General features: G+C 39.2%; 1 protein-coding gene across 1 annotated transcript; it reads right to left on the bottom strand.

The window, feature by feature from the left end:
* Nucleotides 1-550: 550 nt before the first annotated feature.
* CNOT9 (CCR4-NOT transcription complex subunit 9) lies at nt 551-23,046 on the bottom strand. The gene is made up of 8 exons (XM_081051038.1): nt 22,640-23,046; nt 13,241-13,420; nt 12,021-12,136; nt 9,576-9,685; nt 4,993-5,102; nt 3,038-3,136; nt 2,729-2,820; nt 551-1,330 (listed from the first exon to the last, which is right to left on the bottom strand). Exons 1-8 carry the CDS (start codon nt 22,661-22,663, stop codon nt 1,162-1,164), a joined length of 900 nt encoding a protein of 299 aa, XP_080907164.1. The 5' UTR covers nt 22,664-23,046; the 3' UTR covers nt 551-1,161.
* Between the last annotated feature and the right edge of the window lie 77 nt (nt 23,047-23,123).

The following is a 23,123-nucleotide window of genomic DNA, read 5'->3' as shown; positions in this document are numbered from 1 at the left end:
AATGTGTCCACAAAAAAAAAAAAGACTGAGTGGACTAAGGTAGTGGACTCAGCCCTCTATCTTAAATCTGAATAAAATTAACTCAATTCAGCTAATACTGCTTCAAGTACAATCATGAAGACAGATGGAAAGGCAGAAATTCACACTAAAACAAAGGATGGAATCAAGTAGCTTATCATCTTAATCCCTCCCTTTTAAAAGTCATCCAGAAAATATCTTTGAGGATTTGAACTGAAGGTGAGATCCACCGCCATCTCTCCTCCCCCAATATAATAATACCCTTTTAGAACAGCTTAATGAATTAAGACGTCTGTTTTAAGTTCGATAGGAGGAAAGTGAAAAAGGGGAAAGCACTGAGATTTGGAAAAGCTAGCAGCTAAAGCCAAAAACAAGGCTAAGGTCCTCGTGGCATCCAGAACTGAGGGGAGAAGACTGGGAAATGGAAGGGAAATTTGGTGGTGGGTTCCTGCTGTCCTTTGGCTTTATACCTTTCCCCTGCCTCCCATTCCTCCCAACAGTTCATGCAGCTATTGGCCTGCTAGAGGGGATGTAATGCCCAGACCAAGTTTTTATTGAGCTTATGTGGCTAACAGACTTGTAAACAGTGCCAATTGACAAAGTTTTGCTGAATATTACAGCTTGTGTTCACTAAACACACCTCTCTCCGAGATTAAAAACAAAAAACCAAAGTAAACAAATACTAAGAGAGAGAATGAAGAGACACATCTTGAGTCTTCCAGGAAGGCAAAATAAACAAACGCCACATGGCTTGGTCCCAGGCGTTCACCAAGCCTAGAGTGCTGCTGCTATCACCACTGTTTCCTCTCCCTGCCAGTGGCCAGGTACAAGTGGGGGAGAAGGGTCGTCTTGGGCATGCTGCACATACAGCATTTGCTGGTGGTGACACCCTCCTGGGGCTGTGGTGGCAGACTGCTGTGTCAGGAGCCCATGTCCTGGGAGTATTAGAGGGAGCCCAGGTCCTCCAGGCAGCCTGAGAGGGCATCTCATACACCTCGGCAAGGGTACCTTGCCCCTTTTCTCCAGTGCAGTTCAGCGTTGAGGTTGTCTATTCCTGGTCGGTGATAAAACCTGAGCTGTCTTCCTCGAAGGTTCCCCCTCCCTTCCTCACCTTGTGTGAGTAGTGGGAAGGGACGGCGAGGATCACTGAGGGGGCAGGGGGATGCCCCGGGGATCGGTGACCTGGCCCTCTTGCAGGTTCTTCACCAGTTGTGCAAGCCAACGTTTGGTGGTGGTGTCATCTTTTAGCACCTGGGCAAAGGTTGTGTCCTTCAGCTGGTCAGGGAGGCACTGCCTGAGCGCTTCACGTGCCCTACATCAGAAACAAACAAACCAACCAGGGAGACCAACAAATAAACCCACATTGGGGGGATAGGGAAGAGCCCCTTTCTTAGACATAAATATTCAGAATCCTGCAAATCGATGGCTCTGTCAAATTACTTGAAGAATCCATTAAAATCTTTAAAGCTTATCTGAGACATAGGCTTAGGATCCGTAGTCCGTACACATTTTCAGAATTATGCCCCAGTACAAAATTTCATGACAAGAGAATGGAATAAGTGGTACAATAGTTGACTTCAATTCAAACTGCTTTCTGATTTATTGCAGTAAATATTGCCAATATAATCATGTTAGAAATATGTGAGTTATAGTAAATGAAACATTTCCAAAATCAGTACATTAACAGGGAATATGACCTGACTCATTGTATGATAAATGAACTTTAATTCTAAATTAATATAAATTTGTGTCCTTTCAAAAACTGCTTCAGTTTTATAGTTAAAACCCTTAATAAGAGATGAGCAGTAAAAACAAAACTATGGTAGCAATGTTATCAGATGAACTTTTACATGTTTCATTTTCTTTAACCGATAACTAGCAGAAAGTCAAGTCTGAAATCCTCAAAGAGGTAAATGTTAACTCTAAGGTAGTTTTAAGCAAAGTTATGGCTTATGTACTCAGGCTAATTTCTTCGTACAAGTAGAATTTCAAATAAACATATTTTCAAACTTTGGTGAAAACAGGAACCACTGAAGAATAGGACAAAATAGTTGAAGAAATAGCTAGGGCCGAATAACCTCAGGGGCAAGAGGCTAAGTTCACATTAAATCAAATTATCCCCATGCCTAGGAACACAGAAATTGCCCCATTATGTGGTTTAGTAGAATCTGAGAGAGTGGCTTTCAGCATGAATTATGGATTTACACAGCAAAAGGTCAAATATTTCTAAATGCATTATACCTTCAATGTATGATTTCTGGCAGAAAGATTCTGAACATAGGGAGATAAAATAATTAGCTCAAGGACTTTACAGGAATCAAGGAGAGAATTGAAAATATATCAAGAGCCCTCTGGGCTCTGCTCCTTTCTTTAAGAGATCTTTGAAAGCATCTTTTTCTTTCTGACCACGTGGAATAGCACTAGAAAGCTCAAATCATAGGAGTCATGTATCATAAGGTTCTTTGGGAACTGTCTGGACTCCCTGGAATTTCAGAGTAGGGTACAGAGTTACAGCGGGGAAATAAAGCTCTGATAGATTTTTTAAATTCAGCACTTCATATTTTAAAAGGAATTAATCAAGTTCTAGCTCAAACTAAATATAGTTGTATCCCTTCCCTGTCCTAAAGATATAGAAGCTATGTCGTAAGATGGAGCAACCATTTTCACCAGAGTATTTCCCCCAAGTCCTATAAATACTATAAATGTTTACCTGGGATTATCTGAGAGGCGAAGGTAACACCTCACTACATGTTTCAGCAGACGGGCGGAAGGCTCTTTGGATAGCTGCAGGACCATCTTACCCTGTTTCCCCCCAAAATGGGGTGGGGTAGGGAAAAAACCACAAAACACAAAATAATCCTAGTTGACATCAGAGATCAAATATTGCAAGACTCGTTACACAAGATTCCAGGTTGCTATTTCTAGGTGGAAGGCTGAAGTTGCTCAGTGTCATTTGCAAAGGGAATAAGCTGTGTGGTCAGAAGTAGTTACAAACAGGGTAGATAAAAAAAAAACTCACCAAGATCATGGCGACATGGGAGAAACGCTCATATGTCTGACATATATAAGCCAAACCGGTGTCATCTAAGAGGATCTTCTGCAGGATGAATGTGGCAACCTGGAGTAAAACAAAATTAAGGGCCCACAACGTTGTCTATTCATCTCCCAAGAATAACGATGAACCAGAAAATTAAGCAGAGGTCTTTGCACTATATACAACTTACTTAACGAGATATGCACAGTACAAAAAAGTTAATAAATATCACCATGTTGAACACTTATTATGTGCCAGAATTTCTCCTAAAAGCATAACATGCCATATCTTATTTTCACAATAAACCTATGAGGTAGGTACCATTGTTATTCTCAGATTATTAAAAATGTAGAGACTTTCACAGTTATTGAACACCTACTATGTGTCAGGTAAAACTATTAATTAAAAACTTGCCAGGGTTAAGGTCCGAAGTGACACAGCTATTAAGTTGCAGAGTTGAGATTCAAAACTAGTTTGAAAACAGAGCCTCTTTTCTTTTCTACGGGCCAAGATGATTTTAGAGATTCAGTCAGCTACGCCTCATCTCTTCCAAATAAGGTAAGGCTTTTCTTATTCTTAAAAGATCTTTAAGAAATAAGATTTTTGGGGCAGCCGGATGGCTTAGTTGGTTAGAGCGCAAGCTCTGAACAACAGAGTTGCCGGTTCGATTCCCATAACCATGTTAAAAAAAAGAAAAGAGGAAGAAAAGCACAGGTTGACTGTTATTAGTCAGCATTAAAAGATCAGGTACCAAGTTTGGTCCATCATATTAGCAGTAGTTTAGCCATCTAAATCATTTTTCTATCACTCTTGCTAGATGAACTCGGTAAATGCTACCTTACATGGCAAAGAAGTGCTTTGTAGATGTGATTAAGCTAAGATCTTGGGGGAGATTAATCATCTCTGATTATCTACGTAGGCCCTAAATGTAATCTCAAGTGTCCTTGTACGAGGGAGGCAGAGGGAGACCTGACGCAGGAGAGGGTGACGTGACAGAAGCACAGAGAGATGTGAACATACTACACTGCTGGCTTTGAAGATGGAGGAGGGGGGGCACGAGCCGAGGAATGCAATTCTAGAAGCTGGAAAAAGCAAGGAAAGGGACTCTCTCCTAGCGCCTCCAGAAGGAATGCTGCCCTGTTGACACCTGACTTCCACTTGGTGAAACTGATTTATGAGTTCTGGCTTCCAGAACTATTCAGAGAATAAGTTTGTGTTGTTTTAAGCCATCAAGCTTGTGTCAATTTGTTATGGAGCAATAGGAAACTAATACAAACCTACACACGGGAAAATGTGTGAAGTGCACAAAGTACACTAATCTTAAGCATATCTCGATTAATTTCTACCTGTGTACACGGTTATGAACCACAACCAGATTAAAATATAGAACATCTCCGCACTCCAGGAGATCCCCTTGTGCCTTTTCCCAGTCAATATCCTTCCGTGAAAGGTAACCGCTCTTCTGACTTATCCCCATTGTCTGGTTTTGCCTGTTGTGGAATGTCACATAAATGGAATGATAACAGTACAAACTCATACGTGTCTGGCTTCTTTTGCTCAACAAAATGCTCATGTGTCATCTGTTACACTCATATCAGCAGTTCATTCTTTCTTGTATATGTATTGTGATATACAGAGGGTGCCAAAAAAAGCATATACATTTTAAGAAAGGAAAAAACTGTATTAAAATTGTAATACTCAATATATACCGATAAGGAAAGATAAATAAAGTCACGTGTATACATTTTTTTGGCACCATTGCTACATGAGAGCTCACTTCTCTTGGGTATATACCTCAGAGTGGGACTACTAGGTCATACAGCAGGCTTATTTTTGGCGGATACTGCCAAACACCTTTCCAAAATAGTTATACTACACCATAAAGAAGGAGCCCAAGAGCCAACACAATGTAGAATCTAATTAAGTTAAAAAGCACATACCGTTTTAGAGAGCTCACTTCCAGATTCCATGATGCGCAAACACAAAGGGATAATTTCTGTTGTCAATAAAAAGTTGATTACTTCCTGCTCATCTGTTTTTACCAGAGCCCCTAAAGAAAACATGGACAAACAAAATTATTTCAGAGTCAGGGCTTCCAATCAAAATTAACTTCGTATTGTTCATCCAGCTAGTTGTAGAACTTAAATAACACAGAACACAAACTGTGGTTTATATGTCAGAGAAATCAGTCATACCCAGGTAACAAAAAAAGAGGAAGAAAAGCACAGCTTGACTGTTATCAGTCAGCATTCAAAGATCAGGTACCAAGTTTGGCCCATCATACAGTTAGCAGCAGTTCAGTTATCTAAATCATTTTTCTATCACTCTTGGTAGATACAATATCACATCTATTCTCCATTTATTTTGGGTAACTGAGAAGAATTCTACACCAGTATTAAAGCATATTCCCAGGTAGCAAAGAAATGGTGTCAGTCTGAATCCTACTTCACAATGGGCACAAAACATTGCTTCCTGATTATTTCATTGTCCCTCTTTCCCCAAACACAACCACGGTGGGTATATCAAAACAAGAAGCACACATACACCTGGATTCTAATCCTGGTTCTACAACTAGTTTACTTAAGTTTGATAAAGTTACCTTCCCTTTGGAGGCCTGTTTCTTTATCTATAAAATAATAGTCAGAGCAAATGACTTCTAAAATTCATCCCAATTATATCATGCTGTTGGTTTCTAAACTGACACCAGTGATCAGGTGACGGACACAGCTCAGTGCCATCTTCTCCATTCTGTAGAGAGGGAAGCAGAACGCCATGGAACAAATGACTGCTCTCTGAGCTGTCCAATGCATCACTGGCCTTTTTATGAAAGGTCTTGGTTAACTGGACCCGTACTATCTAAAATCAATCACTTTAGGAGAGAGTAGGGAATGTCACTTGTTTTAACCACAACGGGCAATCTACAACTGCTACATCTCTAAGCCCCACAGCAAACAGCACGTACCATAATTTACTAATAAGGCCTACAGTAGAGGTCAAATTACTATTTCATTTAGATTTTACTGGTAGGTCTAAAATCCGTTTTGAGTTAACGTGTGGATAGAGTACACAGTATAAATCATGGTTCATTGTTGTACATATAGATATCCAATTGTTCCGGCACTATTTATTGAAAAGATTATCCTAAATTGTCTTTGTACCTTTGTCAAAAATCAAATGACCACGATGGTGTGGATCTATTTCTGCACTCTCCATTCTGCTTCCCTGAAGCGCAAGCCTTCCCAGCACCACATTGTCCTGACTACTCTAGTTTTCTGGTAGGTCTGAAAATCAGGTAAGGCCCATTTTCCAACTTGTCCTTTTAAAAAAATGTTTGGATATTCCAGTTCACTTGTCTTTCCATTTAAATTTTAGGATCAGCTTATCAATTTCTATTAAAAAAAAAAACCCTGCTGGATTTTTTGGGACTTGCTCTAAATCTATAGATCAGTTTGGGGAGAACTGACATCTCAAAAATAGTGAATTACTGATATGAACAGTATGTCTCTGCATTCATTTAGGCCTTTTTTTATTTCTTTCATCATAGTTTTTAGCTACAGAGTTCGCAAATACGCGTATTTTGTAAGATTTATACACAAGTTTTTCACAGGTTTTGGTGCCATTATAAATAGTAGGTTTCAAGTTCTAGTAGCTTTTTTGGGTAGATTCTTCAAGATTTCTTTGTATGCAGTTAATCATGTTGTCTGTGAATAGACAGTCTTGTTTTTTTAATTTAAATTTTATGCTCTTTATTTTTTTCTCTTGCCTTATTGCATGCAGCAGCCAGGTTACCCAGGATGACACTGAATAGGAGTGGTGAGAATGAACATCCTTGCCCTGTTCTCAGTCTTAGGGGACAACATTCACTTGTTCACATTAACTAGGATCTTAACCATAGGTTATTATTTTTTGTACTTGATCAGATTGAGAAAGTTCCCCTCTATTCATACTTTACTGGAGTTTGGATGCTGAACATGAATGGATGCTGAATTCTGTCAAAGGCTTTTTTTTTAAACTATAGAAATGATCTTATGATTTTTCTTCATTAGTCTCTTGACATGATCAATCATACTGACTGATTTTTGAAAGTTGAACCAGCATGCTTTCCTGGGATAAACCTCACCTTAGTCATGATGATTCTTTTCATATACTTAGATTTGATTTGTTACCATTTTGTTGAGAATTTCTGCATCTGTGTTCTTGAGGGATACTGGCCTAAAGCTTTCTTTTATTTTTCCCCCCTGGTTTTGTTATCAGAGTAATGCTGGCTTTACCAAGATTTGAGATGCCTCCTCTCTGTTTTCTAGAAAAGTGTTATAGAATTTTTATTATTTCTTCGTTAAATTTTTGGCAGAATTCACTAGTGAAATACACCATTTGGGCCTGTAGTTTTCTATGTTGGAAGGTTTTTAACTACAAAAACAATGTATTTAATAGATGTAAGACTATTCAGCTTATCTATATTTTCTTGAGTGCATTTTGGCAGATTGAATTTTTCAAAGAATTTGTCCATTTCATCAAAGTTGTCAAATTTATGGGCATAAAGTTATTAGCAGTGTTCCCTTATTATCATTTTAATGTCTGTAGAGTCTGTTATAACATACCCCTTTTCATTCCTGATATTTGCAATTTGCGTCTTCTCTTTTTTCCTCAGTCTGTCTGCTTAAAGGTTTATTAATTTTATTGAATTATTTTTCAGTAAAACTTTGGCGGTGGATGAAATGGATAAAGGTGGTCAAAAGGTACAAATTTCCAGTTATATGATAAGTCCTGGGGACGTAATGTACAGCATGGTGACTAGAGTAACAATATTGCACTGTATAATTTCAAAGTCCTTAAGAGAGCAGACCTTAAAAGTTCTCATCACAAAAAAGCAAAAAATATTGTTAACTATGTGTGGTGATGGGTGTTACTAAACTTATTGTGGTAATCAGTTTGCAATATATACATGTATCAAATCGTGTTGTACACCTAAAACTAATACAACGGTGTATGTCAATTATATCTCAATTTTTTAAAAAATCAGCTTTTGGTTTCATTGATTTTTATCTATTGTTTCTGTGTTCTCATTTTCTTGGATGGCTATTCTTTATTATTTCCGCCCTTCTTTTTGCTTTGGTTTAATTTGTTCCTTTTTCTAGTTTCTTAAAGTGAAAGCTCAGCTCACTGATGAAAGACCTCTCTTCTAGTAATAATTTAATGCTACAAATTACCTTGTAAGTCCTGCTTTAGCTGCACTCTACAAATTTTGGTATGTTGTGCTTTTGTTTTTAATCAGTTTCAAGTGTTTTCTAATTTTTCTTATGCATCATTTCATTTGTATTCAGACTTGTCTGATAATGCTTAAACTGTAAGCAAAAGATCTAGGCCCAAATATTCACCTGTTCTCTCAACTGACTTGGAGAAACTGAGTTTCAGGAAATATATGCAAGGGTGGACAACTGGCTTAATATTGTCCTCCACTGCTAAATTTATTCTAACATCTCATAAATGCATCATCTAACCCCAGTGGTCAAAAAATGAGCCGAAGTATGATGATGTGAATTAGATTTAAGAATATAAATGTTTGCTTTTGGCTGGAATCCTGTTGATGTTTTAAATCCTACATGAAAATTTTTTATAGCTTAAAAGCAGAATATAATATATTAGAAAAAGTTCCTCTTGGGAGGAGATCTAAAAAACAGCGACATTCATGTGGAGTATATGAGATAAGTTACTCCTTAAAAGTAGAATAAAATGTCTTAGACGTATGTATTAGAAATGCCAAACTTTTAAATTATACTTCCTAATTCATGGTTTATAATCACAGGCATATGAACACAGGTTGAACATAAATACAATAACCTAACAAAACAAAATTTGTATAATCAATGTTCTTATTGTTTGGTCAGTACATAAACAAAAACTGAGAAAAAGAAATTGAAAAAAGGAAGGGTAATTTGGGAAAGAAACTCTTGAATGTATATGCATGTCACAAATCCAAAGACAGGTCTTTACTACCCAGGAAACTGACATCTAAAATAGCTGATACATTATTTTCTTGAGTAAAGAGAATTTTAGACACATTTCCCACAGTAAATGTATATGGAAATATTAACTTGAGCATGCAAAAATTTAACTAGGTGAAAGGGAGGTTAAACACTTGGAGTTAAGGAAGAACAATTTAGAAGTGAGAAAAAAAGACAAAACAAAAACAAACTCAAATTCTTATTTCTATAATTACATTCTTTATTTGTTGACTGAAGGTCTTGTTCTTTACTCTCCCTACAATTCCAATAAACATTTCTACATATATGCTGAAATTAACCCAAAATGTTGGGCCTTATTAGCAATACTCAGAATGGTACTTGGTAAGAGCCATCACGTTCCTGATACTCATTTATTTATCAGTGAAAAGAGACTCAATCTCAAAGACAAAAATGAACAATTGATGGACAAAAACTATAAAACACCAGACAAAACACCCAATTAAGACCATTATTATGAATTAGGGCTTCAGGTTTGCAAAACAACCCTAATAACTCACCAATAACTCCAAGACTGGTTAGCCGAAGATATTCAAAGGGACGTGTTTTGCTGACAGTGTGCAAAAAGGGGTACAAAAAAAGTGGGATGTGTGCTGCAAGAAATGCTGACCTGAAAGAGAACAATAATCACATTTAGAGCCCAGAGCTAATTTCTAAGAATTCTAAACATTAAAATTTCCAGGTGGTTAATTCTGTATGGTCTATAACATTGCCTGACCAAGGGACCTTTAGGAAAGATGGTTATTGGTCAATAGTCTAGAACGGTGGCTCTCAAATGGGGTGATTTTGCCCCCCAGGGGACATGTGGCAATGTCTGGAGATATTTTTGATTGCTACAACTGAGGGGATGTTATTGGCAACCAGTAGGCAGAGGCCAGAGATGCTGCTAAACATCCTGTAATGCACAGGACAGCCGTCTCTCACCCTCTTCCTCCTACCACAGACTTATCCAGCTCAAAATATCAGTGGGGTCAAGGTTAAAAAACCCTAGTCTAAGCCAATGGTTAAGAGACTACATGGTTTTACCTATTATCAGCACCAAGTACCTTAAAAGCTGATAAAATAACCAATTGCAGATTTTAAAAAATAGATCATAAAATGCAATCAAGTGTCCTAGAGATTCTCCTAGTTGCCCTCTCTCACCTACTTTATGGTTGAATAACAATATTCCCAGGTATAGTCAGATAAAACTTTATAAACCAAGACAACAAAACCACGCAGCCATTATCAGGTTTATATGCTGTGCTTAAATAAATGCACACTTTTCTTTTTTGTTAGAGAATTTCAGGTATACTAAGTATTCTAAAAACATCTTAATCTTCAACTGTTATGTCAGAGAACTAATATGGAATCAATCCATTACTTTATTATTCATAGTTAAACCTTGCAGATGAGCCAACACCCCAAATTTTTAACACTCAAAGTACTTGTACATTTTTCTTAAATGCTTAAAAATAATTTTCTTAGTAACTTCTCTAAAGCTCTGGAAGGTCAGTGCCATCCTAGCACTCAGATACCATAAGGAAATTTGACAAAGAGAGAAAAAACTTTAATAAGATGACTATTAAGTGCTTTAGGGTCATAAAAGTCACAAAGCAGATTCCTAAACAGTATTTCCCTTTTCTTAATTTTTCAGATATAGCAAGAAGGCAAAAATGCTTTGACCTGTATGCCAGTTCTTATCTATTACAGTGGTTGCCTAAAGTCCTATATTAAGAAAGATTCTGATGCCAACCTAGGTTTGATGAAAAACAAGTGATCAGTTCAGATATTTACTAAATACCATGCACTGCTTCACACGAGGCACAGTGATGCCTACCATGGATTCAGGAGGAAGAAGTGGCTATATGCCTGACCTTTCCTGAGATGTGAATCCCACTCCTTTATAATTCATTGCTATGAATGGGTAAAAAGTAAATGAGACAATGGGATATTATTCAACCTTAAAAAGGGAAATTCTGACATATGCTATAATACGGATGAAACTTAAGGACATTATGCTAAGTGAAATAAGCCAATCACAGAAAGACAAATACTGTATGATTCCACTTATATGAGGTACTCAGAGTAATCAAAATCATAGAGACAGAAAGTAAAATGGTATTGTCAGGGGTTGGGAGACTAGAGAGTTATTATTTTTTCCTCCTTCTTCCGCGCCACCCCCTTTCCGCCCACCTGCCCACTCTGGTGCAAGCTGTTGTTTCTCAGTCTAGTTGTGTAGGACACAGCTCCCTGGCCCATGCTGGTATTATGAACCTTGCGCTCCCCGGGGCAGGCAGCCGGTCGCCAGTCGTCGGTGGGCCGCTCACAGAAGTTCACGGCAGCTCTCGCTGGCTACCGGTCACTCACGATAGCTGCCGGCCACTCATGGCAGCACACGGTAGCCCACGGCAGCACATAGCAGCCCACGTCAGCCCACAGCAACTCATGCCAACCTCCAGCTGCTCAAGGCAGCCCAGCTCCAGGGAGAGCTGCTGTTCACAATCTTAGCTGTAGAGGGCACAGATCACTGGCCCATGTGGGAATCCAACCAGTTAGGAGCACAGCGCTCCAACCACCTGAGCCACCGGGCAGCCCATAAGGGCGAGTTATAATTTCATGGGTATAGAGTGTTAGTTTTCAAAGATAAAGATTTATAAAGAGGGATGGTGGTGATGGTTGACCATTATAAATATATTTAATACTACTGAACTGCACCCTTAAAAATGGTTAAAATGGTCAATTTTATGTTAATGTATATTTTACCACAATAAAAAAAGGTTAAAAAATTAATTATAAAAGACATGTTAAACAACACTATACTGTTACTACACTAAAACAGAGTGAATTAGAGAGCAGACCCACACACACGCAACCTACCGTATGCCCCTCCTCTCACCATTAGAAACTGTTATAAAGACTGTTCAGTATAAACGTCCCCCAATAGATGCAGTCCAAGTCTTTACCTGGTTTCTGGGTGTGATGCCACACATTGCAGTAATGCCAGAGCATTGCAAACTCTGTTAGATTGGTGTGCTGTCAAGGTGGGTGGGTTGATGGATGGATAAATATTTACAATTTCCTAAAAAATGGAAAACAGCACCAGATGAACATGGAATAACTTATAAAATTAATTCCTATGATATTAAAGCAAAGAACTTAAAATAAACAAACAATGCTCCTATCCTTTCATCAAAAATACACTTGACTGAGACTATCTGAGGTATTTCTACATATGTCTCTAGGAAGATTTCTATGGAGGCAACTTTGGTCACCGACACTTTCTTTATATCCTGCAGCTGTTGAGGTTTTCATTTGAGGGACTCTTACATTTATAACCCCTCTTTTTTGTCAACAAGTTATAGTGATAAGATAGTTGTCCAGAAAGTTAGTAAATCAACCATAGTGACTCATAAAGAACTCTGAGTTTAGTTAGGTAGCAACTACAAAAAGGCAAAGATAATAACATGGGTATATGCATGGGGATAGGTATAAACAGCAATGAATATATGTACTGGCAAAAGGTGATAATTTGTTGAATACAACCTCATTTATTTCAATTGTAAAACTTTTACATAAAAATGTTTCTGTAAGATTAGATTCTCGGCTACATGCAGTAGGGATAGAATGTGAACTGACTTAACAGATCTGAAAAATTATTAGGTATTTTAGACAATATTTAAAGGATGATCATTCCCCACCAATGACCATTCTTGTCGGAACCCAATGTCAGTTATTTCTTCTTGCACGTACAAATGTATGCACCTTTAACACTACAGCTGGTTGTATCTTTAACATTCTCTTTCCCCAGAATATACCTTGCAGTCCTTACACTTTACTTTCCACCTCCTCCCCAGTCATGTAGAATTGTCCTGTAGTACTCCTAATGCTGTGTTTCTCCAAGTGTAGTTCTTAGAACACTTGAATCAGAATCACCTGAGAGCAAGGAAGGTGCTTGTTAAAAATAGAGATTTTTAATCTCAGACTAAATAAATCAAATATCTTGGCTAGGATCCAAGAATCTACATTTTAACAAGAGCCTTGGACTTTTCTAAAACAGATTCTTACAAATGCTAACGTTCAGAGAGACTCATCCTACTAATGTCTTCAAAATCATTTGGGCAAAGGCAGACAGATATGACGGTGATGTACAGGACTGAAGTGCAATTCACGCAAGTGTACCCACCTGTAAAAGTGCTGCAATAGTACCAAATGAATGCCACAGCATGGGAGCAAGGTCAGGAACAGATTCTCGCTTTTTACTCAGCTCCAGCAAAGCATTCTCCCTGGTCTCAGGACTGGACAGCTCGTTGATCCACTGATAGATTTTTTCTCGATCCACCTGAGCCAGCGCAGTAGGCACAGGCTACAAGTGAAAACAAGAAAGTAAACAAATGAGTTTCATTAGAGTCAAACCAAGTCTTACTCTGCAGCAGTGCTGGAGAGGGAATATAGTTTTCATAAATACCAGGAGAGGTTTTCTAAATACATACAGTTGATATAAACGATTTGAATCTATCAAAATCTAAAATGCACACACGCTTTAATAACTCCATGTTTAGGAATTTATCCTATAGGTATACTTGGGCTGTACTGAAGATATGCCAGGATGCAGAAAACTTGATATAACATGTATCTACCAATAAGGAATTGGTTAAATATGTATGGGCACATCTTTATATGGAATACTATGTAGCCCTTTAAGAAATTAAAAGAGATAACTCCGTATGTGCTAATACTAAATAAAAACAAAAACAAACAAACCACAAAAGGGTACTGAATAGCATATATGCTTCCATTAACACACATATATTCCTATATATTTACATATAAATTTTTAGGACACCAGGGAGACTTTTCGTTGTTTACAATAAAATCTTCTGCATAGTTTAAACTTTTTTTTTTAACAATGTACCTGTAACAATTTTTGAATGAAAAGTTACAGCCTCCCCGCCCTTTGCTGGTCTTTTCCCAGTAATTCCAGCATCCCACTCTGGGGAGCAGAAAACCTATGTAATTTGAAAAAGCTCCCTTTTCTAATGGTTCTAAAAGTCATTCATTACTTACTCATATAGGGACTATGTAAACAGATTTATAAAACATGCTTTCACTATTGTGGTAAAGAATCACAATATTCCAAAAAATTTTGAGGATTTCTATAATTCTTCACATTTGTCAAATAGCCTTGTGACCTTGGTTAAGTCCCTTGATTATTTGTATCTGGAAAATAAGATGGTAGACTAGAAAAACGATCACCATTACTATTTCTAGCTCTAAAGTCATAACAAATTCATGGTGATTTCTATCCCGGTGTCCAATATTTTTCTCACTTAATTCCCCCCAAACCATGAAGAATAAATTTTGGGTAAATAGAAAGAAGGGATCTACATTTGCAGATAACTATGCTCAGAGGAATAAACTTGTTCAAGTCATTCAAGTATGAAGGTGCACACTCCAGTGCTTTCTTGAACTGTATTACACAGCTTCTCACAGTATTTACACGTTCCCACTATACCTTAGTGTGATAGAATGATGATCTGATCTACCCAGTGCCAAAAGGAAAGATGAGGAAAAAAAGGATAACTGTCTTTGTTGAAAAACAGACTGAAGATGGACTCTGAGGTCTACTCACATTCACTCTATCCAAGCTGAACAACAGCTGTCTATAGATGGAAGCTTAATCATATAGCTTTTAGCTTAATGTTTATCATTTCACTTGACAGAATGAACCCCAAGGTATTCTGCTAAACGAACTTAAACACCACGCCGCTTAAGTCTTCTTGAAGTGCCTTAGAGTAACCTGTGAAAAACTGTTTCATGACTCCCATTAGAGATGCGCCTCAAGGAAACAGGCTCCTAAAGCAACAATACGATGTAGAAGAAACAGGGTAGTTTTTTGCCCCCTCCCAACAACCAAAGTAGTACTGTCCAAGCAGCTGCCCTCTCAATGCTGCTCCAGACAGGCCCTCAACTGAAAAATTATTTTTGGAAATGTAATTCCCCCAGAAGATAGGGTATGTTTATTTAAAGTATTACATCACCTTAAAGGCTCAGTGGAAACAAGGGCTTAGCTTTGGGTTTCCTGGCCAGTCTCTTGAACGGCCCACAATCCAGTAACTAAAGGGGGCCTCATAAACGCTGCCCCAGCAATATAGTATCCACCCTGATTAGTCATTCATTCTGGTCAACTCTCCCCAAAGTCCTGTCACCAGACACCGCTATCAGTAAACTCCACACCAGTCTGTGACTTTTATCCAACAACCCTGTACCCTATTCTGCCCTGGGGTACCCGACGTGAACACCACCAGGCTGCACTAGTAGCCACCAGTCAGCATATCATGGCTTCTGAACACCAGGCCCATCCCCACATAGTCCATTCCCAGGCCTGGCCTGACTCCCGCGCTGAGATGGTACCCCTGGAATGGTGTTGGCACTCCAGGGAGCCAATGCCCGGTGCCTAAGGAGCTGCAGCCTTCTCAGGCACTGGCTTGGAGCTATGGGTTCCGTAGTCATTCTAGCAAATGGGAAGGCAGTGAGGGCAGTTTGGTACCAGGAAACATCTGGGGTAGAGACCCCCTTTTCATCATCCCTATTGAACTTTGCCCCCAATTTAATAGCAGGAGTTAGTTTAAACCCACTGAATACCTATTTGATATGGGATGAATAAAGTTATTTCTTAAAATAAAAATGGGAACTAACATATATAGTGCTTACTGTCAGGTACTGGCCTAAATAAATACTTATCATCACTACCCTCATTTTATGGATGAAGAAACTGAGGAACAGAGAAGTTATTTAAAAACTTAAGCAGCAAAGCCAGGATTTGAATTTAGGCAATCTGGCAACAGAGTCCATACTCTTAACTGCTTTGCTAGTGCTGCTTGTCATGTCTCAAGGATTAGGTCTGATCTAAAGACAACTTTCTAAATAACTATTTCCTGTGACCTAGACAATAGATAGGGAATGTATAAAAATCTCAGACAAAAATTAAAATGTTACTGCTGTTAGTTCAGCAGAATCTGAAAAACAATCAGCACCATGAACAATGTCACTGATATTAAGAGAAATTCTCTACGTGTTGAGATTACAAGGTACTTAATAACCATAAATTTAATGGAAAAGTCTGTGAAATTGTTTGACATAGTTCCCTATGTCAAATTATGGCTCAGATGGGCATAATTTAGATAATGATAGGGACGAACACACACACACACACCTATGTATCAAGAACTAATTTTATCACACACGGAAATTCAGCTATTTTGGAGAATAAAAAATATTTTACAATTCTGAGTTAAATATGATTTATAAATTAATTTATATTACCAGACAATTGATAAAATACTTTGGACATCATCCCTGAACAAAACTCTAAAGCACAACTTCAGCATCTCACTAGATCTTTTTTTTGAGGTAACACTGGTTAATAACATGTACATTTCAGGTACACATTATAATTTGGTATCTGTATACACTCCAGTGTGCTCACCGTGCCCACCACCAAAAGTCTAGTTTCCATCTGTCAACATATATTTGACCCCATTTACTCATTTCATCCTCCCCACTCCCCTTCCTTTTGGTAACCACCAATCTGTTGTCTACATCTAGGAGTTTGTTTGTTTTACTTGTGTCTTTGTTTTATATTCCCCAAGTGAAATCATGTGGGTTTTGTTCTTTTCTGCCTTATTCCACTTAGCATAATACCCTCGAGATCCATTCATGTTGTTGCAAATAGCAATATTTTATCTTTTTAACAGCTCAGTAGTACTCCATTGTGTGTGTGTGTGTGTGTGTGTGTGTGTGTGTGTGTGTGTTTATACACACACAACATCCCTACGCACTTATTTTGTTTCCAATGCACTTACATGCTTTTCATATCTTGGCTACTGTAAATAACGCTGCAATGAATATACGGGTACATGTATCTTTTCAAATTAGTGTTTTCATATACTTCAGATAAATATCCAGAAGAGGAATTGTTGGATCACACGGTAGTTCTATTCTTAAGTTTTTGAGGATTCTCCATACTATTTTCGACGGTGGCTGTCCCAATTTACAGTCCCACCAACAGTATACGAGGGTTCCCTTTTTTCTACAAGCTCACCACTTGTTATTTCTTGTCTTTTTACAGCATTCTAACAGGTGTGAGGTGATGTCTCATTTAGGTTTTGATTTGCATTTCCCTGTTGTTGATGTTGAACATCTTTTCACATGCCTGTTGGCCCCTCTGTATGTAAAACTATGTCTATTCGGATCCGCTGCCCATTTTTTAATCAGGTTGTTTGGGTTTTTTTTGTTGAATTAATCTTTAATCCATTTTGAGTTAATTTTCGTGAATGGTATAAAATAGTGGTCTAGTTTCATTCTTAGATCTTGATGGTAATAAAAACCCCAAATGTATTTTTCACTTTCCTTCTGAATCCCAAGGATCATTTAGGCACACCTCTCACAAAAATATTAGAATCTGAAAATTGATGTCTTCTAAAAGGTAGTGGGAAGTGAAAGTGGGGGATGAGGGAAGAGAGGGATCTATATGCACTTTTTAAAAAACATGGTTTCATTTAATGATCACAATAATGTGGTTTCATCCTCATATTACAAATGAAACTATGAGTAAATGATGGTGACAGATTTCCCCTTCTTCCCATGCTCGATTTAAAGATCACCTCTAAAAATTCCTAATTCACTTGCTACTATTCTTTAATTTATAATTTACTAATTACATTTCTGAGGCTATGGCTGATATGGAACTCAGTCTAGTAGCACACACTGTCCAGTGGCAGATAAGCAAACTCACGTACGACTTCCCTACTGGAGACCACCTAACAATGATGGCAGATTACCACAAGCACAGGGGGTAACAGTTCTTGAATCAAATGAAATCTATGGGTCTTTTCCTCAGAAAAAGACATAATTGCAAATTGTTTTGTACATAATTTGTTTTCCACATAATTTCAGGGAATTCATAGACCACCCCCTCTGTAACCAATCCATGGACCTACGATTAAGAACATGTTTATCAAGTGAATGAATAGGACACACATACGTGGAACACGCACTGGATTAGAAGCCATAAGTGGCTTCAAAACACAGCTTTGCCATTTCTAGCATGTGTAACCTCGGACAAGTCATTTACTTTTCCAAGCCTCGGTTTTATCATTGGTAAAGTGAAGGAATTAATCACCGAAGTCTCAGTCAGCTATAACATCTTAGAAATTTATTTCTTTGTTATAATCTAAGTGGTGCTTTAAAAATAAATTTTATTCAGGTATAATTTATATAGAATAAAACTTTTCAGTGCACCCATTTTAAGTACACATTTCAATGAAGTTTGAGAAAGCTATATACCTGAGTAACCACCACCACAATCAAGATACAGATCACTTCCATTACCCTCAAAAGTTCTCTAGTATTCCTGTCAGGAACCGCACCACACCCAGCCCTAGGCAACTATGGATGTGCTTTTTGCTGCTATAGATGAGGTCTGCCTTTTCTAGAAACTATTTATAGGAGGTAATATGTATTGAACATACCATGTGCCAGTCACTGTGGATCATCTGCCTTATTCTCAAAATTCTAAGAATGGTTCAGGGAGCTTAAATATATGCAAGTTCACACAACGAGTCTATGGCAGAAAATTAGATTTAAATTCTAGGCTACTTCTCTCTAGAATCAGTGAGCCCCTACCTGGTTTATAGGATTGAAATCACAAATATCTCTCCAAGTTGAAGAAAATACTTCTTAAGATCCTAATACAGGCTTTTAAGTTTACTATCCTATTGTGTATAATCTAGCTCATTAACAGTTGGATTTGGATAAACGGTAAGTTCACTTACATACCCAGAAACATAAGGTCACTTATGAGAAGTCTGATTTAAACTATTAGTTATCTTCCTCAATACTGTCTTCCAAGATTACAAACAAGATCTATTGGATATAACTGTATCTTCAGATATAACTCGCTTAATGTCAGTGGTCCCTCCCTTTCAATGTTAAAAATGTCTGTATGGCCAAAATTTAGGAGGGAATTGCTCTCCTCTTTTCTGTTTAATGATTTGTATATAGAAAAAGTATTTCAAATAACTTTTTTCTTTCAACAAAGCTTAACCAATGGTTAACTTCAAGTGTCACAAACACAGGGTACTGATAGTTGGTCTTCTATCTCTGTAAGATCTGAATACTTAAAATGTGAAAAGGAAAAGATACTTAGAATTTAAATAAAAAGACCCACATTTACCTATAAATGAGAAAGAAAAATGATTTATCCCTTATGAGGAAATTTAAACATTGATGTCGACGGCTTTCTTAAATAGAAAATATCCAAATCTTTCAATACAACTTTATGTTCGAGGGCCAAAATAGCTGGCTTTTCTACCAATGAATATGTGACAATGAATAAAGAAAGAAGAGAATTAGACTGAAACAGAGATTATTTTCCCAAGTCTGGAGATGACTCAACCAGTGTTTTTGAATGTCTAGTTGACGATATTCCAAGAAAATACACTTTCTAAATACTGCCAAAGGGAAATATTAAATTAGCTTAATTATCCTCATATCATTATAAAAATAAGGGCCAGAATGTTCTTCAAAAATAACTTTTTAAAAATAGAAGTGAACAAGCAAAGAGAAGTTAGGCAATTTGCTTAAAACTTCAACAGGAGACAGTCTCTGAATTAGATGCACCAGAACGCACAATGTTCTTTTCACTTGCCAAAGAGGAAGGCATCTGGGAGTCTAGCACAACTTCAACAAAAGGATATAGAATAACTAATGACGCTGCTCATTAGGTGGAAAGCGAGGAAAAAACAAGGGTTGAAGGATGTTAGACGTGCCAGTAGAAATCAGTGGGGAATATTTTTAAAAATGCATACCCAGAGCATCTCGTTAAGGGCTTTCCTTTGGTTGTTTTAGATCACTAGCATATCATTCATTACAGAAGACCCACAGTATGTGAAGATATGTATGATTATTATATTAATCAACCTCCAAGGTCCATAACAAAGTGATTTGTTACTCTGTTGAGGCAGGAACTACATAGAGTCCCAAAGCTGAATCTAGGAGCAAGCCATTTAACCAGTGAGTGAACCTAGCCAACCACTGATCACTCTGTTATTCTTAGTTCACCTTTAAATAAGCCTATGTGTATTTGTGTCCTTATTTAGTAGGTGTGAGAAAGAAATTACATTCTATGGTGGCAATAATGAAGATGTTAGGATGTGTTCTGTAAAGAATTAAAAGTCTATTATACCATACATTTCTAGTATAATACTACTCAAGTCAAAATTTAAGATACTGCCCAAATTATCTCAAATCCTACCTATTGTGAATGAAATCCTGCATTCACATGTGATCACAGTCTCCTCTGACAGTACTATCTCCCTAGCCGAATGATGAATTAGCTGTTATTTTAAAAAAGATAAATAAAGGTACACACAAATACAAATTTTCATCATTAGGCAAAAAGTAATAATCAAGTTGCTTAGATTACTGCAGGCACTGGTGCATGTATTAACTTTTCTCAATTTCTAGTGAGTGACACACACCATTACTGTCCCTCTACCCAGATCAGAATAAAACAGGCAGTTTAGTCTAATGGAAGGCATGCACTTCAGTCTCCTCACTAACCAAATATTCTAGTGAATGAGTGGTAGAAAGTAACTTGTCAAGAGCTTTCGAGTGGTCTAGGCAGAACAACAAATGAAAGTATATCTAAAAGTTCAAATTTTAAATAAATGTATTGTCAATTTAATTGAAGAAACATGTATTGAGTACTTGACTGTAAGTAATGAACCACAGCTTTAATGGCTGTTCAAAAGAGGAATTATAGGGAGCAAATGAAAATAAAAGAAATTGAATAGGTATGAGTATAGAGTTTGGGGAGGCACAGAGAAAAGAGCAGCTTGGCATCAAAGTGTGGAGAACACACAATCAGATTTTGAGAGATGGACAAGCCAACCTTAGAAGAATCTATTTACCTTGTCCCTCCCTACTAGCAGAAACCTCATCTTCTGACTTGCTCCTTCCAAATTATACACGTCATTTGGGAGAAGAAACAAAAAAGTTGGGGAAATTGCAAACACCTAACTGAGAGATATAAAAGGTACTTCTCCACTTTGAGTAGTTACACACACTTAGAAACATGGTGACAGGAGGCAAAGAGATGCCACTGACTCTGGAAATGACAATGTTTTCTATAACCTAATCACACTAAGCTTCCTTTTCATATTTAAGGGCAATTTTTTGGGTTCTCTATTTCATATTTGTATCATGTTGCCTACCGATGCAACTTAAGTATATGCTTCTCTCATTAAGTCCCTTTTCCTTGGAGAAACAGAAAAAGGGGGATGGGCATTTACGAAAGTGTGCTCCAATCATATGACTCCATTTCCCCACGGTGGCTAAGTGTTCTCAGTAGCCACCTCCCTCACCTGCACCCCTCAATCAGCACAGCACCCGAGCCCTTACTTGGTGCCAGGAACTGTCCTGGACGAGGGTAACCGTGTACACAAGACCCACAGGATCCCCGTCTCTGTCCTCAAGAGGGAGACAATCAACAAGCAAATAAATACAAAAAAAAAAAAATCACAAATTGGAATCAGTGCTGTACAGGGTCCTCTAAAAGTAAAGTTGGAGGTGACAGAACGACGGTACTTTAAGAAAGATGGTCAGGGTCGGCCCCTCTAGGGAGATTTGGCAGAGACCTGAGGGAAGCCAGCTATGCTCGCGCGCGCGCGCGCGCGCGCGCGTGTGTGTGTGTGTGTGTGTGCAAGCTGGAAGAGCATTCCAGGACCAGAGATCAGAAAGCACACTTTGGAGGGGAAAAGCACGGCAGAAGGGATGCGGGAAGGGATGGCCGTGTAACTGCAGCCTAGCGGGCAGGTGACCTAAGACAAGGCTGCAAACGTGGGTAAGGGCCAGCGAGGGTCTCGTCGTGGCGAGGAGTCTGGATTTTACCTAAAGGCAATGGGAAGCCACAGGGTTACACAGACAGGTGAACGACCCGATCCATTTTGGTTACAAGGCCGCACTGATAAAACGAGACGTGTGCGGAAAGGTTTCAGGCGCAGGGAACCGCAAGTCAGACAGGATAATTCTTCACTTCTCTGGGTCTCAGGTTTCCCATCGGCAAAGCAAGTGGTTTGAACTAGAAGCCGTGTGTTTCCTTTCCGCTGCGATGTGCCCCGGCCGGCAGTTCCGAGAGCCCGGGGCCTCGTCCAATGGACCACAGCGTCACCCCCCTCCCCGCCGACGCCCAGAACGCAACGGGCCCCCGGAAACGGCTGGTCAGGCCGATGCATCAATGAATGGCCAGTCCGGGCCGCGAGGGAGGCGTTCCGGGCGCGGGACCAGGCCTAGGGCCGGAAAAGAACGCGAAATGCGGCGCGAGACGCCACAAGGGCCGGTGGGCGAGGAAAGTGGGGGGTGGCTTCACCGCGACCCAAGCGCGGCGAGGAAGGGGGCCGGGGCCTCGTGGGTTGAGGGCAGAAGCTGGCCTCCAGGCTCCACAGAGGGAGCTAGGAGAGGAGGCCGAGACGCAGGACCGAGGAGGGGTTCTGGGCCCAGGCTGGGCGGCGCACCCACTCACCGCAGCCGTCGCCAGGCTGTGCATGTTGGGAGCGGCCACCGCTCTCCTGCCACCGCCGGACGCGCCCGACCCACGTCCCAGCTTCAGCTACTCTGCCGCCAAAGAGCCGTCGCCGCCGCCATCCGCCTCCGGCTCGCTCCGCCCACTTCGCAGCCCTCTGACCTTTCACCCCTGACACCGCCCACAAACCTCTTCCCTCCTCCTAGCTCTCCGCGGAGTTAGTCCTAAAGTCTGTCCTTTGTCTCTTAAGATTCAGGACCTGAAGGACGTCCGCCTCCTGCTAGTCCTCGCACTCCCCGCAGGCATCCCCAGAGAGGGGAGTGAACTCTGACCCTCCTCCGGAGGCCAGTGAAGGGCGGGAAAAGCAAGGCAGTCCCCGAAGAAGAAGTAGTGCGCATGCCCGACTGGGCCGAGTACCAGGGAAATGGTGGGAAGGCGAAAGTGAGTGGTAAGAAATGCGCATGCGTCCTGTCGTCAGCTGGGG

The sequence above is a fragment of the Rhinolophus hipposideros genome (assembly GCF_964194185.1).
Source record: "Rhinolophus hipposideros genome assembly, chromosome: 6".
In the NCBI taxonomy this organism is placed as follows: Eukaryota; Metazoa; Chordata; class Mammalia; order Chiroptera; family Rhinolophidae; genus Rhinolophus; species Rhinolophus hipposideros.
Note: the sequence above shows the minus strand (reverse complement) of the source record. Positions and strands in the feature narration are given on the sequence as shown.